This window comes from Falco punctatus (genome assembly GCF_963210335.1).
Source record: "Falco punctatus genome assembly, chromosome: 4".
NCBI classification, from domain to species: Eukaryota; Metazoa; Chordata; class Aves; order Falconiformes; family Falconidae; genus Falco; species Falco punctatus.
This window is the reverse complement of record NC_137583.1, coordinates 51,464,628-51,489,828: the sequence shown is the minus strand read 5'-3', so window position 1 is coordinate 51,489,828 and position 25,201 is coordinate 51,464,628. Positions and strand designations below refer to the sequence as shown.

At 54.1% G+C, this 25,201-nt stretch overlaps 2 protein-coding genes across 22 annotated transcripts in view; one reads left to right on the top strand and one right to left on the bottom strand.

The window, feature by feature from the left end:
* Positions 1–10,763, top strand: part of DHX30 (DExH-box helicase 30) — a 40,560-nt gene extending 29,797 nt beyond the window's left edge. For 6 of the 7 annotated variants that reach the window (XM_080385757.1, XM_080385758.1, XM_080385753.1 and 3 more), the window contains 8 exons: positions 359–565; positions 967–1,048; positions 1,553–1,746; positions 1,818–1,977; positions 2,279–2,436; positions 2,893–2,996; positions 3,162–3,301; positions 4,043–10,763. In XM_080385757.1, coding sequence (XP_080241883.1) covers positions 359–565; positions 967–1,048; positions 1,553–1,746; positions 1,818–1,977; positions 2,279–2,436; positions 2,893–2,996; positions 3,162–3,301; positions 4,043–4,278 — 1,281 coding nt within the window. In that variant the 3' untranslated portion in view covers positions 4,279–10,763. The remainder of the gene's footprint in view (positions 1–358; positions 566–966; positions 1,049–1,552; positions 1,747–1,817; positions 1,978–2,278; positions 2,437–2,892; positions 2,997–3,161; positions 3,302–4,042) is intronic. The other variant, XR_013927862.1, reaches the window with a different exon arrangement.
* MAP4 (microtubule associated protein 4) overlaps positions 10,395–25,201 on the bottom strand; it is a 167,031-nt gene continuing 152,224 nt past the window's right edge. For 10 of the 15 annotated variants that reach the window (XM_080385734.1, XM_080385743.1, XM_080385744.1 and 7 more), the window contains 5 exons: positions 23,944–24,072; positions 22,329–22,421; positions 17,543–17,624; positions 15,427–15,539; positions 10,395–12,314 (listed from right to left, as the gene is read on the bottom strand). In XM_080385734.1, the coding sequence (XP_080241860.1) occupies positions 12,108–12,314; positions 15,427–15,539; positions 17,543–17,624; positions 22,329–22,421; positions 23,944–24,072 (624 nt within the window). In that variant the 3' untranslated portion in view covers positions 10,395–12,107. Of the gene's footprint in view, positions 12,315–12,399; positions 12,421–12,613; positions 12,792–15,426; positions 15,540–17,542; positions 17,625–22,328; positions 22,422–23,943; positions 24,073–25,201 lie in introns of all 15 variants that reach the window. The other 5 variants (XM_080385745.1, XM_080385738.1, XM_080385746.1 and 2 more) reach the window with 4 other exon arrangements.

The following is a 25,201-nucleotide window of genomic DNA, read 5'->3' as shown; positions in this document are numbered from 1 at the left end:
AACTCCCAGTGCCAGGCCCCGTGGTGTCTGTGGCTATCAGGAAGCAGGACTGGCATGGGGTGGGTGGGCATGGCACTTGGCTGGCAGCTCCCAGCCGGGCAGCGTGGGGAGCCCTGGTGAGCACCCTGATGTGGAGCCAAGGCTGGTGGCCAGCAGATGGCATCAGGGCCTCAGCCCTGCACCGGGTGGCTCAGGCCGTCACTGCACTGAGGTGGCAGAGGGGGAAAGGCTTCCCTTGCCCTTCAGCAGGATAGCTTGTCAGCTGGCAGGAGTCCGAGGTGTGTGAACTGGGTGGAAAGCTGCATCTAAACAGGACAGAGAGCCCTGAGAGCTTTCATGCCTATCCTTCTTCTCCTAGGTGTCCTGCCTGGAAACAGTTTGGGTGTCCAAGTCAAATGTGGTGCAGAGGCGAGGGCGCGCTGGCCGCTGTCAGTCGGGATTTGCCTATCACCTCTTCCCTCGCAGCCGCCTGGACAAGATGCCAACTTACCAGGTTCCAGAGATCCTACGCACCCCACTGGAGAACCTGGTGGTTCAGGCCAAGATCCACATGCCGGAGAAAACGGTAAGCACAGTGCAAGCCCGCGAGACTGCAGCTGGCTGAGCCAGCGGGGAGCAGCCTGCCCGCTGCCCGTTCCAGAGACATGACATGATTTGACCGCAAACATGAGTAGGAAAACCCCGAGATGCTGATGGCTTTATTTCTTGCTTTCTTAAATGCAGTGCTCTCTAGGCAAAGTTAAGACCAGGAAATGTACAGATTGCTTAGATTACAGAGCACGTCTAAAAGGCGCTGCAAGAACGGAGAGGGCTGAGCTCATATCCCTGTAGGCAAAGAAAGAGGGAACAGTGTTGCAGTCTGGGGCCCTGGGGCAGGGCAGTGGGCTCCCGAGGGCTCTCCCACACTGCTATATGGGAAACATGCCCTTTCTTTTTTTCTTTTCCCTTCCCCCTCCTGTGATGCAGGCAGTTGAATTTCTCTCCAAGGCTCTGGACAGCCCTGACATCAAAGCTGTGGATGAAGCAGTGATCTTGCTGCAGGAGATCGGTGAGCTAATGCTGTATCCTGGTGTGGGTGTGATGGAAACATGTTTGCTGTCTAAACATGGGAAGCGAGAGCTGGCACAGGATCCTGTGGGACAGACTGGGCAGGATTGTCCCGAGACAGGGATGGCAGCTGATAGGGACTTCCCAAACTGCACATGTTTTGGTGCTATTTTATTTCCCACGCTGCTTTGCTTGAGAAGTGAGGAGAACTTCCCAAGGCTTAAAAAAAATAAAAGTGGTGGGGGGTGGGATCAGAGAAGGAAGGTTGTGGTCTGGAGTTCATAGCTGGGGCTTTGTTGATTGTCACCTGGCTGTTACAGCCTTTTCTTTGGCTTCAGGTCAGTTAGACCTGGGAGGTTCTGGCAGGCGGCTGCAGGCAACTATGCTGTGTGCCTCTTCTGGAGGTTACACCAAATCTTCCGAGCCTGATAGGCGGGTTCCCCTGACCACCACGTCTGCCCCACTCAGAGCTGATGGATGTGCCCTCGTGGGGGCTCTGTTGCAGGAGTGCTGGACCAGCGGGAAGCCCTCACCACTTTGGGCAAGCGCCTTGCCCAGATCTCCACAGATCCTCGGCTGGCCAAGGCCATAGTCTTGGCATCCATCTACCGTTGCCTCCACCCTCTGCTTGTCATCGTTTCCTGCCTCACCCGGGACCCCTTCAGCAGCAGCCTGCAAAACCGTGCAGAGGTGGACAAGGTGAGAAGCTCTTCCCCGGCGAGGGCAGAAAGCAGGTAGGGAAGGGGCTGACGCGTGTGTCTGTCTCCCAGGCCAAGGCTGTTCTGAGCCGGGAGAGCGGGAGCGATCACCTCGCGTTTGTCAGAGCTGTGGCAGGCTGGGAGGAGGTGCTGAGACGCAGAGACAGTCGTGCCAGGGATAACTACCTGCAGGACTATTACCTGTACGGCCCCAGCCTTCGCTTCATCAATGGTGAGTCTCAGAGTCCGGCTTCTCCCCTCTGTCCCCTGAAAAGGCTGAAGCCCTGGTGAAAGAATGTGGTGCAGAAATGGGGCAGGCCGGGCAGGTGACTGCTGGACTGGGCACGGGTTCTGGCTTTGGCACTCGGGAGCGCGGCTGTAACCCTGCGTGCCAGGGAGGCCATGGGCAGGACAGGTCCTAGTGCCGAGGCTGAGCTCCGAGGCCAGAGCTGGTGCTGACCTGCTGAGGATATTTCATTCAGTGGGGTGAAGGAGAGGGTGGCTCATGCCCTGGGGCTGTCTTCTCCCCGTAGGCCTTGTCAAGCAGTTCTCTGAGAACCTCTATGAGGCCTTCCTGGTGTCGTCCCCGTCTGACTGCACCATGCCATCGTCCGTATGTAACCAGTACAGTGAAGAGGAGGAACTTGTCAAGGGAGTCCTCATGGCTGGGCTCTACCCCAACCTCATCCAGGTACTGGCTCCTCGCTCTGCCATCGCTCTCCTGGGCTTGAGGGCGCTGTGGGGAGCACAGGGAAGCGTCGAGGTGCCAGACACACTTGTACTCCCTTGGGAGCCTGTGTCCTAGGCAGGCTGCCTGATTCTGCATGCTGCTCCGGTGCTGTCCCTCGCCCCTTGTGAGGAGGGGCCACCCCAGCCCGCACAGGTTGACGCTTGGCTTCTTGTAGCTCGGCCTGGGAGCCGTCGAGGTGGCATCTTCCTCCTCCTGCTGCTGCCCCTTGCATGGCATTTTGTGACTGCCAGGTCTGGTCACCCCCATGTATTTACTCTGCTAAGACAGCGGAGCGTCTGGGTGTGGAGGAACATACTTGTCCCTACACATAGATAGGAGAGAGGGTGGTGGAGAAGGCCAGGCTGCGGGCAGTGCCGGCCGCTTGTGCAGGTGTTTGAGATGCTCCTTTCCTTTCAGGTGAGACAAGGCAAAGTGACCCGTCAAGGGAAGTTCAAACCCAACAGCTACGCGTATCGGACAAAGGCTGGCACTGTTCTGCTCCACAAGTCAACAATCAACAGGTGGGTGATCCAAGCGTGTGACCATGGGAGGGTGGGGACCCCACACCGTGCACTTCCCAGCACCAGCCGGCTGTGCCGAGTGCCCTGGCGCTGCCTCCGACGCGTGCCCCAGTGCCAGTCTACAGCACGTCCTGCCTGCGGTTGATAAGGCTGTTCCCTGTGCAGGGAGGCATCCAAGCTGTACAGCCGCTGGCTGACGTACTTCATGGCGGTGAAGTCCAACGGCGGGGTGTTTGTGCGGGACTCCTCCCAGGTCCACCCGCTGGCCGTGCTCCTCATGACCGACACGGATATCCATGTCCGAGGTGAGTGCTGCAGCAGCTGCAGGGCCGATGCACCCGCCTGCGCATCCTCTCATGCTGCTGCGGGCTGCTCTTGCCGCGCCTGACACCCCAGGCACCCCGCTCCTACCGCTGTCCCCCTGATCCCTACACCTTCTCTCGGCCGGCTGTCTTCCCCTGCTTTGTGCTGGGTGTTGCTGCAGCGGGGCCGCGAAGGCGATGATTTGTGAGCTGCTCTCGGCTGTAGCTGCCAGGGGGGCGCAGGCAGAGCTGCTGCTGGGGGCTCGTCCCTGAGGAGCTGGGCTGGTCTGCAGCCCGGCCGGGGTGCGGGAGGAGGGAGCCCTTCTCCCCGCGGCTGCGTCACTTTAGCCTGTGGGGTTTTGGTGGTGCTGCAGTTGGTCTTGAGCTGAGGGGGGCTGTGCCGTCAGTTGCCCGCCGTGGGGGGATCCTGGTGTGAGGGATCAGGGAGCTGCCTGACCCGTGGGAACCATTTCCCCTGGTTGAGTCCCTGGACTCTGGGCTAAAATGAATGCGGGGAGGACCCGCGCCGCCCCTGGTAAGGCTGGCGGAGAGGGCAAGTGGCCAGCGCAGGCTGGGACAGGTCAGAATCACAGAATGGTCAGGCTTGGAAGGGACCTCTGGAGACCATCTAGGCCAACCCCCTGCTGAGGCAGGTTCTCCTGGAGCATCCAGGTGGGGTTAGAATGTCTCCAGAGGAGGTCAGCGCCATTCCTGTTTCTCACCTCCTCTCTTCTTCCCACTAAGATGATGGCTGGCGAGCAACGGTCTCCCTGACAGACAGTGATCTCCTGGTGCTGGAGGGAGACTCCTACACCATCCGCCTCCTGCGTGATTTCCGTGTGTCGCTCTCCAAGATGGTGGAGACGTGCCTGTGCTACGAGATGGCAGCCATCCCTGGGGACCTGCACCACCAGCACAGCCAGCTGCTTGACATCCTGGTGGATCTGCTCAAAGGCCCTCCTGGCAGCTTTGGCGCTTAGGCAGAGCTGGAGGATTGTGTGGGGACTTGTAATTTGTATAAAGATGTTCACAAATGTTTATTTAAATAAAGTTCTATTTATCCCTTGTGAAGTCATCTCTCTCCATCCTAGAAGATTAATGTTGTCTGAATCTCCTGCTGTCGGCTCCGTGCATGGTCACCGCGTAGGAAGAGCCAGCGCAGTACCACCTGGAATGGACTGGACGTGCCGATGGACCCTGCCGCGAGCTCCGTGGACACCCACCTCCTCTGCTCGTACCAGCGCCAGTCCCTGAACTGGAAAGCAAGGACGCAGCTGCTGCGGTCGCCCCCTGCCCCATCCCCACAGGGCTGGGCGGGAGCAGCTCTGGCGCGGGAGCTGCCGCTGGCTCGCCAGGAGGACGGACGTCTTGGCTCGTGGCTGTGCCTGCTCCAGCGGCCGGGCCGAGTGTGGATCCGGCGCCTGGTGCAGGGTGGTGATCCTTGTCTTCATGCTCCCTGCTGCGCTGCGTTGCCCTCGGGATGTCGTCGAGGGGAGGAAGCCCTGAAGGTGCCAGACAGAGGTGACGAGGTGCCATTCCATGCGGGATCTCCGAGCCTCACTGGGGCCCTGCCACCCCACAGCGCGATTGCAGTGGCGTTACTAGTGTGAGATGTGACTTGTTCCTAATCCGCCTGTACTTCCTGTCCTCTTGCATTGTTTTGGGGGGTTTTTTTGGTTCATTTGGTTTTTTTTTATGAATTTCTTGTTCTCCCTACGTCAAGGAGGCCGGATCCCTGTAACTTGTGCAACACAGGACGTGATTGTAGATGCCAGTCGGCCTGTGAGCGCTTTCTCCTGCAGGAAGCCAGGAGCATAGGCATAAAATTCTTTGTTTTCTATGAACAGGGACCATATTTCTGTGGAAGGAGGATTGTGACAGGCACAGCACTAAATGAGAAACCTGGAGTTTAATCCCAGTTTTGCCTTGGATTCCCTGTCGAATGAAGACAGTGACCTACCTCACAGGGCTGTTGTGAGGCTTCGTTGGTGTTTGTAACGCATGTGGCCTCGGGCGGATGGTGCGGGAGGGAGCGAGCACCTCACACTCGGTTTGCAGCGGGGGCTGCTGGAGGGGAGGCGGCGGCTGCTTTCCCCAGCGGCTCCGGGGAAGGCGGCCACAGGGCCTGGGATCGTTTGTTTTTATTCACCATTTCTTATGCTCTTTGTATCTAAATCAGGGCGAGGGCTGAGGCTGCCCAGCCGTGCTGTGCTGGGGGATGGAAGCGGCCCAAAGACGGCAGCGGGGCGCGGGCGCGAGGAGGGGAGTGAGGGCTGAGGAGTTCCTGCCCTGCAGCGTCGCCCTGCGCTGGGACGGAGCCGCCTGTGGCGGGGGCCACGGCTGTGTTCTCCCCGCTGTTCTCTCCCAGGATTTAATTTACTCATCGCGGGCTTGCGGGAGCTGGGGCCTGTGCCATCGGAGCTGGCAGACAGCAGCGGGGCCCTGTGAGAGCCCTGCAGCACCAGTGGCTGTGGGCGAGAAGCACAAGGGCGGAGGGCTGGTGGCCAGCTTGGGGGACTGGGCTGGGGGTGCCCAGGAGCCCCCAGCCCCACTGCGCCGGGCTGGGGTGGATGCACCAGCGTGGGGCCCTTGGGCTCCTGCTGCCTGTGTTCACTCAGAACTTTTCATCTTCATTTCACTTGCTTGAGGTTGTCACTATTATTTGACCAGTGTTTGTTTCTTTTGGCCTGTATAATGGGCAGTATGGTTTTCCCTTCCAGCAGGTTTAAAAAAAAGAAAAAAAAAAAAAGAAAAAAAAAAAAAAGACTAAGCTATTGTCTAAATGGTTCAGAACTAGTGTGATATTGGGATACTTCAGTGGCTGTTACGTGATACTGGATCTTTTTACAACATAGATTAAAGACAATAAAAAGGGATAGAGTAGTAACTGCCTCTGTCCTCTTCATTCTTTTTTTTCTCTCTTTATTTTTTTTCCAGCTTGTTTTCTTGCTCCTTTTCCTGGGATGGGACAGCAGCGGTGGCGGCTTTTCCTCTGCTGGGAGAAGCCTTCACTGGCCAGCTGAAGGGTCTTGGGGTCGGGGTGTGTGTGTGTGTGTGTGTACCCTGGACACCCCCAGCTGCCAGGGGTGCCTGGGGTCCCTCAGCCTGTCCCGGTGCTGCGGGGGCTCCCTGGGGGGTGGGGGAGGTGCAGGGGGCCCGGGCGCAGGGAGGGGGGCTGGGGAAGGCGCGCTGTGAGCTCCCCCAGGTACAAAACCTTCCTTATTATTTTTTAAGTGGGGGCACCTGCCATGGGGAGGGGTGGCTCCCGGGTCTCGCTGCAACTCCAGCCATGTCCGGGCCCCTGCGCTGGCCATGGAGCCAGGCTCGGCTCCCAGGGGAGCCTGGGGGGCGTGGGCAGAGGGGAGAAACGGCCGCGTGGGTGCCCAGGGGGGTGGCGGTGGGTGCCGGGTGCCAGCCAAGCACCCCCTTGCCCTGGGAGCCCAGGGTCTGAGGAGCAAAGCCCAGGAATGGGGCATCTTCCCATGGCTGAGGGCATCAGAGACGACAAAGTCCCTCACCCCCTTCTCCATGGCTTCTCTGCCCCACAGGTGCCTCCGGCTGTGCCAGCGCCCCCCGCCCGGCCATCCCGCCCCCCACAAACTGAGGCCCAAGCAGAGGAGGAACATCTAGAAGCTTTATTTCAACCCTTTACAATAGTAAGAATCACAACATCAAGTCGGGAAATGCTGCTAAGGGGACAACGGCCACAGCCCCGCGTGGGAGGGCGACAGAAAGGCAGAAGCAAACCCGTAGGGATCCACTGCGGGGCGGGAGGGGTCTGCCCGGCCCCCCACCCCCCCGAGCTGTTGTCTGGGCCCTTACACCCAGCACTAACCCCCCGGCCCAGCCCCCCCTCCCTCCCCTCAGCACCACCCCACCACGTACAGGGCCAGCGGTGGCCCTCACCCCCCGTGCGCCCATTGCCGCGGAGGGGAGGGTGCTGCTGCCAAGTAACCCTGTGACACAAAAATAATACTACTACTAGTAATACGTCACATTTAAAGAACACTTTACACACTGCTCGCTCCTCACAACAGCCCGGTGAGGTAAGTAGTAGCGTCCCCACCTTGGCGATGGGGGAGCTGAGGCAGGGAGGGTAAATGACTTCCCGAGAGCACAGAAGGAGCCAAGAGCCGGGTCAGCCTGGTGGGCCCTGCACCCCCAGCCACACCGGCCTCTCAGGTCCGACCCCCCCCTCATGTCCACCACCGCGCCTTTACCGGTGGTACCTACGTCAGGGGTAACCGAAGCTGCGGGCAGTGCTAAGCGCTGGGGTGGGACGGTCACGACGGATGCAAGGCAGGAGCCTCGTGTCTGCTCTGACGCGTGACACCGGCTGGCGGCCAGCGAGACTCGAGCGCAGGAGATGGGAAAGGCGCCTGCGGGCTCTAGCGGGGTGTCGGGCGGTGAGGAGGGACAGATGGAGCAGCTCCCGCTGCTGCCTCTCGAGCAGTTCCCTCCAACCCTGCTCACAGGCCGCCCGGGCCAGGAGGGCCGTCGGGTGACAATTGCTGCTGAGCCTGGGGGCTGCTGCCCCCCGCCAGCCACGGCTTCTGCAGGGCCAGCACTGAGGAGCCAGGACTGGCTCAGGAGGGGCTCGGCCAGTCCCCCCCTCCCCATCCAGCCACCCCCGAGGATGTCACTGACATCAAGCTCCTGCCACAGTTCAAGAAAACTAGAAATTCTGCCTAAACAACACAAACACACAAGGGTCCTACAGCCCCACTCACACACCGATGCTACGTGGGGGACAGCGGTGAGGGTCAGCGTAGAAAACTACATTCACTTTGCTGCAGGGCTCTGACCCAGGGCAGGCACGTGCCGGGCAGCGACGCCACCATGGCTCCCGCCTCCTGCTCCTCTGGCCTCAAGCCCACAAACTTGGTTACTTGAATGTACCTTAACTATAAAAAGCCCCAAAGTAACTGCATATGCCACTGATGTGCAGGGAGCCACCCCAGCTGAGCAGCCCGGGCAGTGGGGACACCCTCCTGCCTGCGATGCTGGGGTCCTGGGGGCCAGGGGGGACCCCGCGAGGGGCCGGGCAGGGGCTCCCAGCCAGCCCTCCCCGCCGCACCGCAGCCCCACCGCTGCCTGTGCTGCCTGCTCCGCGCCTGAGCCCCTCAGGCCCCTCCAAGCCAACGCTCACCCTGACCGCAACCTTGGGGACTCAGGAAAGGTCTTTGCTGAGCACCTTGCCCGAGGCAGGCGCAGGCTCCGGCATGGAGCACCGCTGCCTGTGCTCCGGCATGTGCCCCAGCCAGCGGCAACCAAGACCACCAGCGCCTGCCTGCTCCCCTCTCCCCGAATCCATGCCCTGACCCCCCCGCACCCCACGCTGCCGCCCCCAGCGCAGTCACGCAAAGTGCAGCTCCAGAGAAAGCCAGGACCCACAGGAGGCATCTCAGGACACAAGCGTGTACATTCAAGTCGCATCCAATTCAGACCACAACTCTTCTGCCCCCGCCCCCCGCCCCCCCCAAGAGAATCCGCTACCTCTAGCCCTAGGCGAAGCCAAAGGCGACCACGGCTCCTTCCCCTGCTCTGCCCGGCTGGGCGAGCGCTCGGCCAGCCCGCAGCTCTGCAGCCTCCACTTAAGGTCTCAGCACTAACCAGCTCACTCCCACTCTCCAGATAGGAAACTAAAATCATTTTCACCACACATGGATCTCTTCCCAGGCTAGCAATATGTACAGCCGTTTCCTTAAAATAAAAAAAGAAAATCCATATTAAAACTGAAACTGTCCTAGAAAAAAACACACCAAACGAGTGTATCTGGATTTAGTTTGTCAGCTAAACACAGGCACAACAAGTGTTAGAGAAAGTGGCACAGAAGCGCGGGGCGGCTGGTCCGTGGTCAGCCGAGCTGCCGGACGGGCTGGGAAGGTATGGGCACGGTCAGACGGGCCTGGCCACCACCGCCGCCGCGGGAGCCCCGGCTGGGGCTGCCGCACAGTCAGTACGTCACATCAAAGCAGTGCAGGAGGAGAAGGTGGTGTCGCTGTCCCTTTGCAGGGCATCAGGGGTTTGCTTGCTTTTTGCCCCCCTTTTTTTTTTTTTTTTTTTTTTTTTGCAGTCTCAGAAGATAAAGTGCAATTTTGCCACTTGCCTTCCTCCTGCAGCGCCTGAACCACGAGCTGGCTGCCTCCCGCTGCCCGGGCATCGCACCCCCGGGCAGGGCAGCGAGAGGAACTCGACATTTCAGCTTCCCTTTCCTCTTTGGTTAACCACAGCCACTGCCGGACCTGCCATCCCTGCCTCGACCTACAGCCGCTCACCAGCACGACTGCGGGCAGGGACACGGGGCCCCACGCCACAGACCCTCTGCACAGCACCTGCCTGCCCCCCGCCGCCGTCCTGCCTGCCCTCACCCGCAGCGGTTCCACAGCACAGCTTGGGATCACCCAGCCCCTGCCTCCTCCTGAGGCCGTCAGCCTGCTCTCCTCTCGGTCTCCTCCGAACTTCCCCTCAATTCAAGTGCTGGAAAAAAAACCAGACCAAAACCAACCGCAAGATTGACAAGATCAAACTGGTGTTTAGAATTTAGCAGTAAGAGAAAGAAGGAAGCGTCAGCGAAAGGGCAGTGATATATACCGGAGGGCGGCATGCAGGTGAACGGGTGGTCGGAGGCAGCACCATGGGACCGGCCGGAGTGCTCCCGAGCACCCCAACACAGCTCGGCTCTTTTAAGAAATGAGGTTTCTGAGCCCAGCCCAGAGCCCAGGGCAGGAGGGCAGCTTCGGCCCCCTCCCCAGCTCTGGCCTTCCCCTCCGCAGAGCTGGCCAGGTCCGTGCCAGCCGGTGCGGGGTGGCGCGGCAGCAGGGATGGCCGAGGCCACTCAGCACACACAGCACCAGGGCAGGGAGCGACCTGGTTTGGGATCAGAGGGATGTGGCATGGAAGGGAGAGGTGGGGAGGAAGAAGAGGAGGAGGAGGAGGAGGAGGAGGAGCAGGAGGAAGAGGAAGGGAAGCACTGGGAGTTTTCTAGGGTATATATAACCGCCCCTTTCAGGTGCAAATCTGCATTGCTTATTTAAATTTGTATTCAGAGGAAAAAGCACTTATGAAACTAGCAGACGACTTTGATGCAAACTAGTACATTTTAATGCCATTTTATTAGAAATCATGCAAACTTTAATATAAAAAATACAAGTGCAATAAGAATCTTTGTGTGTAAATACAGATTCCGGGTTATCGTGTCATTGTCAGCTTCCCAAAGAAATATTCCCACAAGCATGAGAAGCTGCAGGCTTCCCTCTGTCCCCTCCTTGAACAACCCCCCCTTAGCACATGCCTGGTTCAGTTCGCTTTGATCCCAGTGTTTCCTTATTCCGCCTTTTTTTTTTCTTTAAATTAGTTTGACGACCCAAGAACACTTTTTTTTTTTTAATTTATTTACATTTCATTTCTTTAGTGTCATTTGCAACATGAAACGAGGAGCTCGCACCTCAGAGAGTAGGTAAATCTCCTTCCTAGTCAGAGCTGCAACTCCCCGGCATTAGAAACCTGCCTCCCCTGCCCCAGCCAAGGGCTCTGGCCTCCCTCCCAGCCCTCCACAGACCTTCTGCGACCCCTGCCTCACACCCCGATGAGAGATGCCCTTTCCCTGCTTCCCCACCTCGGCCTCCCACCATACCTGCTCGGCCTGACAATACAGTTTCCCACACATCAGCCTCTGTTAAAACAACACACACGCACGCCACAGACCTGCTTTTGCCTCGGAACTCACGGCCTGCGTCAACCTGCAACTCCACCACGAAAGCAGCCTCCTGCCTTTCCTCCAGACCTCAGGCCCTAGCCAAAAAAGATCAATCCCAGGGCTTTGGCTGCAGTTAATAAATAAACCGCCTTTGCCTTGCTAATGTGCCAAAGGTGCTAGGCATGCTCCAGGGCTGGCGGTTTGGCCCTACAGGAGGTTTTACCAGCATCGATTCAACACGTCTCGCTGCAGTCAACACAGGCTTCATCTATCTGTTACAGCAAGTTCTCCTTTAACACATTCTTGTGCCTTTCGTTTCAGACATGGCTTAATCCCATGAATTTGCTCCATCGTTTTAAAATATTAAAAAAACCCCAAAAACAAAACAACAACAAAAAAGTTACAATTGCTGGATATGTCAATAAGAAGCCAGCACTGCAGCAGCGGTTAATGTCTCTACTCTCCTACGGTTAGGAAAAGAAGGAAAGAGATAAGGAAACTTAGCATGGGTTTGTAGCACAATAAATCATCAAACACATTGTCACAAAGAATAAAAGGTTAAAGTCAACAGTTAAAACAGCCTAACGTGTGTGTATAATATATATCATCATCAAACAGGATCAGCGGAAACTGAAGCAGCAAAGAGGAAAAGGTTTGTTGGTTTTTTTTTTCTCTCTCTCAAAAAAAAAAAAAAAAAAGACAGAAAGAAAGATCACAGCTTATCCCTATCAACTCTGGCCTGGCTTCAGCCACCAGCAGCATAGGCATGCTCCTCCCCAGCCCCCGCCGCCCAGGCCCTGTGGGAGCCCCCGGGTGCCCATCCCCGCACACGACATTAACGCTCACTCTAGCATCCCCCTAAAAGCCAAAGGGACGAGGCGCGGAGAGGGAGGGAAACCTTTTCCAGCCAAGAAGGGACCACCAGAAGCCTGGCACGCTCGGGCAGGGGCGAGCCTCCAGGGTGCTTCGAGGAGTCAGCGCAGCTGAAAGGGACACTAGCCCTGCTAAACGCTGTCCCCTTCCCACCTGAAGCCAGACGCCGGGTTAAGAGAGCCAAGCTGCGTTACTCTGGGGGGGGGTGGGGGGGGTGGGGGACGGGGCTGGAAAGGGTCACAAGCCTTGCTGAGAAAGCGCTGCAAGGGGCGCTGGCTGTTGCAGCGGTGACAAGGAGGCGACTGAGCCCAGGCTCTCGCTGACGGATGTGCTACGCCGGGGGGAAGTGCTGCTGGGAGGGTTGAGGGGTTTGGAGACGATTTCTGCTCCGTGGTCTGTGCGAGCCTTGGCCTTCTCACGGAACATCAGCTTGTGAGATTCAATCTGCAGCGACACAAGGGCAGGTGAGAAGGGGAAGGGCAGGAGGAGGAAAGAGGAGAAGGGACAGGAGGGGAATGGAAGACGATACCATAATGTCATCATTAGATGCCTGGAAAATAAAAGGCAATTTTCTGAATTAAACAAAGGCCAAAAAAACCCTCCCCTACAGACATCGATACAGACAGTTCAACATCCAGCTTACAGCGGTGTGACCAGTGCCCAGGGGCGGCTGCTCTGCCCTGCTGCAGTGCTCTCCCCACCCCACCCGGCAGCGTGCGTAGAGAGAAGGCGCAGGCACTTACTTGTTTCTTGTATCTGAGTCTCGAAGCTCTGAATTTCCCTTTGGTCACCACCACTCAGGGCAGTGGGCACTGCCGGCCCTACGCCATTCTCCCGCATCTCACTGCCTGCCTGGGCCGCTGTCACCTCTCCGTTCTGAGGGGCTGGCGGGAGCTGCGCTGGCTCCGCGCTCCCCTCAGCCTACAATGAGACAACGGGGTGGGGAGGACGACAGCACGAGTCAATAGAAGATGGGGGTGCGGGGTGGGGGGGTGAAGTGCGGGTTCCCGGAGTCCCCTCCGCCCTCCCCAGCTGCCGAGGCACACGCAGGGACGAGGCGGCGCTCGGAAGTGGGAAGCAGCCCCTCTGCTCCCTGGGAAGCCGCCATCCTGACCAGCCTTCCAGCCTCTCAGGGCACTTCGTCCCTGCAGCACCATCAGCCCCGCGCCGCTGCCCGCCAGCTCGGCCGAGCGCAGGGTCTGGAGCTCAGCACCCGCTGCCCAAACCAGCCTGCAGTGCCGCGGTGCCGCAGCACAGCCGTGGCAAAGGCAGACCAAGGCAGGCCGACAGGACTAATGCCCAGCGCTACAGGGGCAAAAGCAAGCGGGTGCTTTGGGTACGTGACAGCAAAGCAGCCTCCCTTCTCTGGGGACACAGTTGTACACCAGACCCCAACGACACACAGTGGATCCCAAAACAGAAAGGCCAAGCCTGCACAAAGGGCCCCGTCTTCACTTGACACAGGCCTACGAACTGGGAGTGCAGTCTTCAGAGAAGACCCTGTCCTGGTCTGTTCTCCTACCATAGCTGGTCATCCCACCTGGACCACCAGCTGCTACCGGCCTTGGAGAAGAGCGAAGTCCTACTGCTGTTAGAGAAGAGGCTAGTAACGCTGGCAGGAGCCTGCTGAGAGTGATGCAGAGGTGCCTGGGAAGACACTCAGACACCCCCAAGGCTGCAGGGTGTGGCAAGCAGAGAAGATGTCACGTTGGACCAGCCCGGATCTGGGATGGAGCAACTTACCCAGCCAGGACATCATCCCCCTGCTGCTATGTTCAGTAGGGAGGAGGTGGCACCCCCCAGTCCAAAGGGGCTCTGCTCTGACCCTGTGCCCTTGCCCTGTGGCCACCGGGGACTGCCTTGGGACCTTCTTGCTCAACTGCCTGGCCTTCCTCGCGGGGTCCCAGCCGTGAACCGACAGCAGCACTGACCTCCAGGTGCTGTCCCAGGAACTACAGGGAGCTGGATGATCCCCAGCCCTCGGTGGCGGGGAGCTGAGCCAGAGCAGCCAGCCCTCCACCAGGTGGGTGCCAGCCCTGACACGCCACCTGCCCCTGCTCCAACGGCATTTGTGGGGCGCGACAGGGAGGCGATCCAGTCTCTGCATTGCCAGGCTAAATATTAGAGCCCCCCCAAAATACTGGATGAGAGTGCTATTGACAAAAGGCTCTTTGCACCTATGGAGATGGGGGGAAAATACTAAAACAGCAAACAGAATAATTCTAAACAGGTCGATTTTAGAAGATTTTAGAACCTCAGTGAACACCCTGGTTACCAGCAAATAGCATTGGTATATGGCCTAGACGCTCCAGTAAACTGGAACAGTCAGGCACCGTTACAGAAAGCTCCCGATCCCTACCAGCACCCAGCAGCTTCTCCTGTGCCTTTCAGCTTTTCACTGAGCGCCGATCTGCCAGGCTGGAGCTTACATAAAGGACTGAGATGCGAGAGTCCTGATGTGTCCCCAGCAAATATTCTGGCAGTCACCTCTTGCCTTGTTTTAATGGGGATGATTAAGCACATGCTAAATATACTTGTGAATTCTGCTGCATGATCTGCTCTTTAGGACCGGGATTATTTCTTTCAGATTCACATTGCATTTAGCACAATAGCTCAAGCCAGCTGAACCCGAAACCCTTCCACAACACAAAAGTGCTCAAACAAAACAACACTGCGACAACCGAGGGAACTCAGCGCTTGGGAGGGCTTTCTCCTCTGTCTGTCTGTCCTGCTGGGGGCAAAGACTAAGTCATATTTTAACAGTTCCAGTGCCGTTCACAGGATTGTTTTCTGTGCTTCCAGAGCCGCTGGTGCATTCAGAAGCAGCGGTGTTTCACATAAAAGCCCCCGCGCTAGCAACTATCTAAACATCATCCCCAACACTGCTCCAACTGTTACGTGGTGTAATAGGTCAGGCCCACGCATCCCTCACTCGGTCAGCCGAGCGGGGTAATTCCCCACCCCCCTCCCCCCAAGCACAGATGCCGCATTCCTGTAGAGAGCTGCAATTTGCAGAGCCCAGGCTGGGGGCGGCTCCTGCTCTCCCGGGGAGCAGCGCTGAATCACAGCAGTGAGAGTGCAGCAGTCTTTTCTTATCCTCACACCAAGGGCCTCCGGGCTGGGCTGCAGTACAGCTCAGGGCTGAAAGCGCTCCGAGAGCTGCAAGGTGCCATCTCCCCACACTCAGCACTTTGATCTCACCAGCTTTACCGAGGGGAGTAAAAGCCAAAGGGGGGAAGGGCCACAGGCAGCTTCCCTGGTGGGCTTCCAGCTGACGGAGCGATCCCGGCTCTCAGCCTCAGAGGAAGGACGCGGAGGGGCAGTACGAGCCCCAGCAGTAACACCTAGCAGGGAGCCCATCCTGGCAGGCCACGAGGCGGCTTGTAGCTCCTTCCTTTTCAACTCATATTTACTCCTGGGGCTCACAACAGAGGCCGCAGAAATAAGTAGATGGCTCTAAAAGGCTGGGGGTGGAGAAGCTGCACTACGTCAACAGCAGGACAAGAACAACCAAATTTAAACCCTACCCTGACGTGCCAGAGCTTGCTGCACCCACCTTCACAGTTCCTCCTGCTGGCAAGTGTCCCACGTTGTCCAGAGAACCCACTTTGGCTTGGGCCTTCTCCTTGAAGTTCAGCTTCTGGTTCTCAATTTTGACATCTCCTCCCCCTAGAAGAAGATTGCGCAGGAGTGAGGGTATCAGTGCCCCCAGAGCCGTCCCACCCAAGGTCTGTCCCTTCACAGCCTTCCCTGGGAAGTCACTGGCAACCCAGTGCCCTCGGAGGGACAAGGCCAAGATTTAGTCTCTCCAGTTAAGGTTTGGTTCCAACCCTGGCTATGTTGGTGGCTTCCACCTGTGCGGGCCCAGCAGCGCTGCAGACAGGCAGGGCTGCACAGCCAAGCCCCAAAGGCTCCCACAGGTGTGAAACGCCACACACGCAGACGGATGGGCTGGAGCATCCCTCACACCAGCGGCCTCCCCCGGGCTGCTGGAGAACCCGCCTCCCCTGGCAGAGGTGTGAGGTGCCGCTTCCACCCGCTCCCACGCTGCTGCGCTGCCCACGGCTGATACCAGCTGCCCGCTCCCACCCGCGTCCCTCGGCAAGGCCTCTGCCAGCTCAGCCCCTCTGCGCAGCTGTTGGTGCCGGGACACGTTCTGCTCCTTTTGTGAACTGCCTTCCCTCGCTCGTTACCTGTCCCCACGCCGATGCCATGGCTGGCAGCTGCCTGCCTGCCTGGACCATCAGCTCCCGCCCGACACAGGCCCACGTGCCGCTGCTGAGCTGCTCCGGAGGCAGCACCGGGCAGGGAGAAGCCACGCGTGGCAGCTGGCTGGACACCTCAGGAGAACACCAAGCTCAGACAAACAACTGTAGATTTCTAGCAAGATTTTTCTAGATTGATAATAAAATTCCCTTTAACAATTCAGACTGTGTGCGCAGTCCGCATTCCAGCGGGTTTCTCAAAAAAGCTATTTAAGTCTTGCTAAGCACGATTTTGCTTCCCAGTGGCATCATTAAATCCTCAGCCCTCAGCACTCTGGGAGCTTGGCATGGCCAATGATGGAAGCCAACTGCTTTGGTCTAACAAAATCAGTTAAAACATCTGACAACAGATGGATGGATTATTCTGCTTTAATCAGCCCTGGACAAGAGCGGTTATTGTCGTGCAAAGCTTGTTATTACAGAGCACTGAGGTCATGTTTGTGGCACCACGTCCTCAGAGCGGGAGCACTTTCTGAGGCATTGAACCATGTGCTGGCTGTATGAGGTTGAACTGCTTTCAACCTAACAGGCTGGCAGAAAGGTTGCAGGCAACTCCCAGGAGCAGACAAAGACGAGCCCTGTAATAATGGTTTTCACCTTTGGTCGGTGAACTTGTCCCTCAGGCATGGATGTTTGACTGCCGGGAGTTTCCCTGTGCAGGTGACTGTCCTCAGATACAGACAAACCAGCAACAGTCGGTGAACTGACCCTACTTCAGGATGCTGCCAAGGTACAGTTCAAACAATCTGCCTACAGCCACGGCAACCTCAACTTGAGACCCCCTACGCTTCAGCTGAGCGGTGGGGGGCTGGGCAGCACTCCGTCAGCAAACCCGAGATGCGCAGGAATTCACACCGATAATTGCTGTGCTCTCAACGAGGACCAAATAATTTCTGCACACTCAGCCCATAACATGTCATTAAAAGAGCCAAAAGGGTTTTATATAAGACAGGAGCTGCTACTGAACCGAAGGCTAAAAAGAGCCTTTTATCTGCTTTGAAGAACTGGAGGGAAGTTACTTCACCCTTCCACAGCACACACACGTTCAGAGCCCCAAAGTCCCTTCTAAGCATGGATGAAGCTTCCAGACTCCAGGAACCTTCACAGTAAGTACCCACTTTTTTTTTTTTTTTTTTTTTTTTTTTTTTTTTTTCAGACGGGGAGGGAAAAAGAGAACTGAGTCAAAACAGTAGATTATCTTCACAGGCATGGTGAAATCCCACATCTCCTAATCCCCTGCTCTGCTCATGAAATCACCAGGAACGGCTCAAGAAGTTCCAGCAGCACTTCCAGAAACACTCCCCAAAAGCCAACCACGCCTTAAGCTATTTCAGTCGCAACCCAGGACTGAATTTAAGTGATAAGCATATCTACAGACAGATCATAAGGAAACAGTAAAATTTCTACCTGGCTTATGCTTGATATTTGCTTTAGAACCACACTTCGAGGACACTTTGGAAAGGTCAACTTTCTTGTTCTGGATTTGCACCTAAAGAGACAAAAAGAGACAACTCAACACAGAGAAACGATTTCCTGGGAACCTGGAGGCCAAGTGGCCATCTCAAACATCAGGTCACGCTTAATGACCCTGCACCCCTTTTCTACCGCGTTATTTTCTCAGTTTACTGATTTCCCAGTCCCTGTGTGCCGGCCGCTGCAGCCAGCCGCGGCGTTACCTAAAGAGGTGGTTAATGTGAGCAGACAGAAATTGAAACCAGATAAAACCAACAGATGGACAGTAACCAGAAACAGGAGTCTGGAGTTCATGGCACATCCATGGAATTCAAAAGCACTTGGGAGAGGGACCAAAACCAGCCAACCCCACTGCCACGACCCCCAGGCTGTTTCTGCCCAGCGCCGGCTCTGCCTCCCAAGACATGGGCCATTGCCGGGGCAGCTCCAGACAGTCACCAGGGCAGGTGCCATCTCACGGTTCTACTCAGCCACTCTCCTGCTGTAGGACCAGAGGTGCCACCAGCCCCAGCTTTTGCTCTCTACCATCTTCATGGTGCGGATGGACCTGTGACTGACTGTCCGGCTCTGTCTGCAGCCTCCTCCCGCAGCCTGTCCTCCCTGCTGGGAACACGGCACCAGGAAGGATCATCGTGCCCAGATGGAACAAACTGCTGGAAGAAGCCATCCTTCTCCAGGGCAAAACACCGGGAGCGAGGAAGCTACTCCCCAGCATTATTTCCTTTAACCTCATTCTACCAGTGACTTGGTACCAGCACACAAAACCCTCAGTGAGAGGGTGTATGGGGGCGCAGTCACGAAATCGTGAGATATCCATGACTCAGTAAATGACCTTCTGCCAAGCCAGTGAGCCAAATATTCTAGCATGGTGTCTGCAGACATCAGTTTGAAATTGGGGAGAAGCGTCTTCTCTGGGGTGGAGTGAAGACATCACAGGTTTAGTGTTTTTTTTCTCAAAAAAGTACTTCCTCTCCGACTCCTGGACCAAGCGCATTGTACAGAGCCCCATTTCTGACATCCTTACAATTCCTTCTGCAGCTCCAGGTGGATGAAAAAATACAAACACAGGATAATTTATATCCGAAAGAACTTCTGATCATCTGGTCTTACCCCCTAATAAAGTGAGATTGTAACTTTCCAAGGGAAAAGTCTGAGGGCTGTTGGTAGTAACGTTAAGAGGATCACCTCTCCCAACCATGCCAGCAACCACCAGCTGGCACCTACGTGCACAGACAGTTCTGCTATACATCGCCTCACAGAGAAAATGAAAATCTTTCTCTCTGAATGTGACAAGAATTCATTCACTTACCAGCTACTCTAAAAGCTTATTGAGAATTATCATGATAATTTGCAATCCATCTTTCTCAGGAAGCATGAATCCTCCCAGTACTTGTGAAACAGGATGAGTCAAAGCCCTGATGTCTTGTTTGCTCGGAACGAGTGGGACAGCACAGATCAACCCCCCGCTCCGCTGTTCCGTGCTCACGTACCCTGAGCCAGTGACACCAGACGCTCCGAAAAGGTGAGATCACGGCTACGGATTCTGATTCCCTTGAGGGTTGCTAGTGAAGTTACTACAGCTTTTATAATGAGCACTTGTTCACTTGAACTAGAATAAAGCTAAATTTATTCCACAGAATGCATTTTAAAACAACAACGTTTGTTACCAGCTAGGGTAGACAGACCCGGTTATGACTCCTCAGGATTTCACCTGGAGATCCAGTTACACCTAAACGGAAGCGTATTCCTTGTAAGATTTCTAACATCGGCCGTTTTGAGTTAGCAACGAGAGACATGTTTAAAGGCTTGGGCTTGCATTTACAGAGCCCAGTACTCAAGACTCTGGTGCCAGAAATAAACTTCAGATCTGAAAGCTTGATACTGAGGCTTGGACGGGAAGTGTGATCTCCATCTCTTTTTAGATTTTTTTGTCTCTGACCATTTCCCAATCCATCTAAGCAGGTCAAGCCAAAGGGTAGAGAAACAGATAGACATTCCAAATCACCTTGCTAAATCTTCCACAACAGGCACACCACTTGAACTTTGTAAAATCCACCTCTTTGCTGTTGCTTTCTTTAAAAGGAGAGGGGGGGAAATACTAAAGCATAACAAGCTTTTACCTAGGAAACCTAACTATGTTTGTATCAAGATATTTCTGGCAAATATCACATGGGGAGGAACAGTATCTACTGCTTTTGAACATATCTTTTTGGGTATCTTGGAGGGGAGAAGAAATTATCTCCATGCACAGAAGGCAAAATGGGTACCCAAACTGAGTGTACCAGCTGGGAACCGCTTCCCTTAGGTAGGGTGTCCATCACTCTTACCAAAGCAATCCTGAGGCTGAATCAGAATTTGCTAGTAACCACAGCTCTTGTCTACAGGATTCCTATAAAGCTTTAGCTGAAGCCACAGACTAGAACAACGGACTTTCCAGACGCCCCCATCAACAGTGTCGTTCAGGAATTAAACATCGGGAAGTCTTCTATCAGAAGTGATCATGGTAACTGTTTGAACAAGAAAATATTTTGGAAGAGGACGATGATATTACAGTGTCCCAAAGGGAGTGAGCAGATATAAAAACAGGTAAAGGGAAACGCTTTTTTAGGAAGCCAGATTGGCCGCTGTATCTCATCTACTCACATCGGTACTGCCTGTGCTGGGTTTGGGGGTGCTGGATGGCTGGGAACGACTGCCTGAAGCTGGTTTGGGGGCATTTGGAACCTGGAAATAATAAGCACTTTATCCTCCAGTGTCAAAGCAGAAAGCCTACGTAGCTGAGCAAGGAGAGAACTGCAGTGGTAAAAGGAGAGTGTGGAAGAGAAGAAAGCAGGCACAGGCTCGTCCCCTGGAGTTAGGAATGTCCCCAGGACAGGACAGCAAAGAGGAAAGGACAGGTTTGGTGAATCATTGGAAGAATAGTTCCCTAATGTAGTTAATCAAGCAAGGAAAATATTCCCCAGATTTAAATCACATTTCTGTTGGCCTCAAAAAAAGGAAAAGTATGTTAGACTCGTCCACTAAAAGGCTACAGAAAGTAAGAGTGGCAAAATGGAAGTGGCTGATAAAACAGCTCCTCTGGGTGCATGAACAGTTACGTTACCACAGATGCTCTTTAACAGTATAGCCAAAGGGACTTCTGCCACAAAACACCGACCAGGTGTAAACAGCCTGTTCCCAACCTGGGGGACAAAGCCAGATGAAGTATGCAGCAGGAACAGAAATGTGCACAACTAAAAAATATTACAAGAGCACTTAATTGACACGATGGTTTCGACATCAGATTTTGTTGATTTCTCCTGCATGGGTGTTTCTATGGGAAGCTCCATACACATGTGTATGCACTCCTGTAAGCACGGGGTAAGCACAGACAGCAGGTAGGAATGGCAAATCCCACCCCTGGTGAGCAGCTGCAAACTGGAAGGCAAAAGGGCAGCAGCGGCACGTGCCTAGCAAGGGAAGTCAAGCCTGGTTAAGTGAATGCTGCCCGTGTGACTTCAACATCTGTCTCTTACCATCTTGGCAACCAATCTACAGGGAACAAGTTCGTTAAAAAACCAGATTTCGTTGCCTCTTGCAAAGATTTAAGGAAGAATTAGTCACGCAGAGTGAAGGTTTGGCCAGCTAGACAGACACATACGTATTTCCCAGGAAAAGTAGCCATGGCAGCCTGTGCCATGGTCAGGTCCTACACAGTATTTGTATCTGCTGAACCAGACATCAAGCAGAACAACTGACCACAGAGCAACAGTATGTCTGGCCCCAGAAACTGATTATTTGAAGGGAGTTTCATTGATGCTGGCTCTCAGGCACTGGGCACAGAGAAAGCATCACAAGATAGCTGGACATCACTCCTCAGGAACCCGGCACGTTTAAACACCAATGGAAAAAACTTCCTTGTGCTTAAGTACTTCAGTGTAGTTTTGAAACCATCCAACCTTTGTTTCTCTGCAAGCTAGCCCTGGTACACATGGCCTAGCACAGATTTGTTAAAGTAGCACAGATTTGCCTGCAAGGCAACAAACCCGCCAAGCTACAGTCACGTTTTCAAAAGCTTTAGTATCTAGATAGTTAAACAGTTATTTTTGCCAGATGCGTTCGGTATATAATACTCCAAACCAAGTACACAGACGTTACAAGATTAGCCTTCTATTTTAATGAGCTCAACTCTGCTGCTAGGGATACCAGTAGCCTTTAAATTTAGAAATTAATCGCTGCTCAAAGATTAAGACCTGGAGTCTTTTCCTCCTCCTTTTTCGAAGTCTCCCTTCTTGTGAAACAAGAAGTGAAACCAATCTGACTCAGGCTCGCTCTGTTAGCCAGGGAAGAGTAACGGGTGCTTCCAGGCCACAGTTTGTTTAATCTGAAAAATCAGACACTAAAATAGGTCAGAGGCCTGACGAGGTGCCTGTTGGCTGCAGAGGGAAGCCACGGTGAGCTGCCTCCTGGGGTCAGCCACGTGCACATCCTACATTTGGTCATGAATACCACGTAAACCAGCCGAGAAATATTTGTAGTACGATGAACCAAGATGTGCACATTCAGCCTAGCAACCCATGGGGAAAACCCCCACAACCCTCCAGCCTACGTTATTTCCAGAGGCCCTGAAACTGCCACCACACCTTTCTGCCTGAAACAGAGCATTCTTCAGACTGACATAAAAACATAGTACAAGAGAAGGAGTTAGTAGAAAGACAGCTTGCCCAGAGCCCATACTTACATTCCCACCTCCAGGGACATGCTTAATATTGTCCTTGGAACCACACTTGGACTGAACATGGCTGTAGTTCGCTTTTTTGGAGACTATCTGGACCTGGAATGTTACAGAATGGAAAACAACACAAGGGAAGAGGACTGGTTAGAGTTGTCATATGGCAGGCTGGAGTGGATGCTCCAACACGGTGGATAAACAAAGAGTTGTGTTAAACTCAATCCAACTTTAGTATTGGGTGTGAAAGCAACTGAGGAGAAGAGTGAGAAAAAAAGTGAACGAAACAAGAGGCTGCACAGACAGTGTTAGTGCAAGAGCGTAAGCGCTACCGTGAGGACCACTACTCCATGTACCCTACGGGTTAGCATCACTGGCGGGTGCCTGCCTGACGCAGGGGCTGGGCTGTGGCCCCTGGGACGCTGCCAGGACCCCTGGTGAGAGCTGCCCAGAGCAGGCAGTGCCCGCTCAGGAGCGGAGCCAGAGCCACCACTCCCCGCCATGCTACGAAGGTGTCTGCGCTTGGGCTCCATCTGCCTGCTGGGCTCCAGCCCCAGGTAACATCCCTCCCAGCCTCCGGGCAGTAGAGCCTGGCCTGAGAAACAATTCCGATGAAGGTGTCAAACCTTCAGTTACATTTTATCAGATGAGTTTTACGTTAATTGGATTGTTTCTCTGTTAAACTAAAGTGACTTGGACTTTTTCAAAATACAAAATGAGTATGCTAGGTGAGCTTTTACTCACAAAGTAGTAACTGAGTTAGAGTAACAAGCCCATGTTTACAAAGGTTAGTCACGACATGTGTTTAGTCTGGGAGTTATTTAACACAGCACAAAACGTGGCAGAAGCTGTATCCTACTTTCTAGAAAGAGGCGATAAGTTCAAAGCACAAAAGGAATCACCGGAACATTCTCACTTCAGCAGGTTTCCAAAAGCTCCTTAGCCAGTTTGAAAGACTGGATTCAGTGCAACAGCAGCTCTGAAAAGGTGCTCGTGCTGTGGAAGCGTGCAGGGGGTCACTGACTTCTCTAGAGGTACAAATCCCATCCACTCATTAACAGGCTCTGCCTTACGATATCTGAATTACATCCGCAGCGCAGGCACTCCCGCCTTGCTCCCCGTCCACTCGCGCTGAAATCGCGTGTGACGACAGCACCAGGGTAGCCCACCGCACGGTGAGCGCCTGGCGTGCGGAGCTACCGCATTCTGATACAACTGCGTTGGGAATACTGCAGGGAAGATATAAAGTCCTTAATACTCTGCAGTCTTAAACCTGGCAGCTAAAGCTCTCTCCTCCCAGTTGCAGACCAGTGCTGGGTACGAAGGACCGGTTTTAAGGGAAACTTTTGACGCAAAGTTAAACCTACCTACCTAAAACAGGGAGGACTCTGCTCTGAAAACCATTGACATTCACAGCAGGCAGGGAAAAGACACCTATGACAGTGATCTCTGAGTATGTTTAACCAAGAACATCTTAAGAGTTTGTAAGAAAGAACTGGAAGAGTGTCTGTGCAAGAAACAGTGACACTGACAGGAGAAAGCAGAAGAGTTGAAGAGAAGGGAAAGTGACTCAAAATGGAAATGTTTTCCTTCATCTCCCACAGAGAAAAGTCTGAAATAAACTCACTTTCCCATTGGGCTGTTTTGGGGCACCCTCTTTTGATACGGTTGTTTTAGTAGTAGCCATTTTAGAGACCGCACTGGGTTCAGACTTTCGTGCAGCAGCAGCTGATTCTGTCTTTTTCTCTATTTTCCCCTAGATGGAGACAAACGGATGATTTCAACCAGCAAAAGGAAAAGTCTGGGCAGGAGAGTATGGGAACACAAGCCACCCAGATCAATTCAGTGGAGCAGATGACCCAGGAGAACTTCTTACATGCTGCAATTCTCAGGCAAAGTATAACCCCATGCCCGGGAACAATGAAACGAAGGGGGTGGAAGGGCAGCAACATCACTCAGACACAGGATGAAACAGGCACCCTGTGGCCATAAAGCAGTAATTAAGTTTTCAGTGTCTCAAAAAAACTCATAGGTGCCCTTCCTCAGTATCTCCTTTCCCCAGCAGTCACGTTGGCAGGTAACCAAGTGACCCCAGTACATTATATTCTGCCAAAACATTAAACCCAACAGCAGTGCAGAACCACCTCCTTCATACAGATCTTTGAGGCAAAGGCATCCACAGGCTGATTTTCTTGGCCTTTGAGCTCTGAGGGCTCTGCTGGATACATACACACTGTACTTCCAGTTCTGATTTCGCACCCATGCACCGATCTGACTCAGGCTTTGAGACCAACAGCTGATGTAGTTTTTGGCTAATCAAATGCAGGTGGACCCAGCTAATCCAGCTATGCAGAAAATTGAATGAAAATTTACAGGTGTTAGAAAAATTCAGCAACTACCTGAGAATATCCATTCTTCTGCTAATCTAGATCCAGGTAAGTGCAGCAGAACCTGCATTTTTTTGGGGGGGCTCAGCATAAATCCTGTATCTCACTAACCTACCACCAACAGAACAGTAAACAATAAAACCCCAGCACTCCTATACCATTCTCAGATTCTAAAAACATCTCAGCGTAAGTAAGACTACAAAAAGGACAATTTTCTTGAAAGTACAATTGTTAGGGTTTAACAATTCTATGAAAATTTAGAAAAAGGACAGTACAATTAAATGTAAGAACAAATTCCCTTAAACTGACACAATGCCCCTGTAAGCGAAAAAGCTCTGCAGTCCTCGGAACCCTAGCATGGTTTAAAGTAACAGAACAGTCTTACAGTTTTTTGACCAGGTGGCAGAAGGCTTTCTGAACTTGTTTGGTTTTAAGCTATAATATACAGCATCTGAAAGGGCCACCTTCCTGGCTTGCCTCAAAGCTTTTAGCAGACTT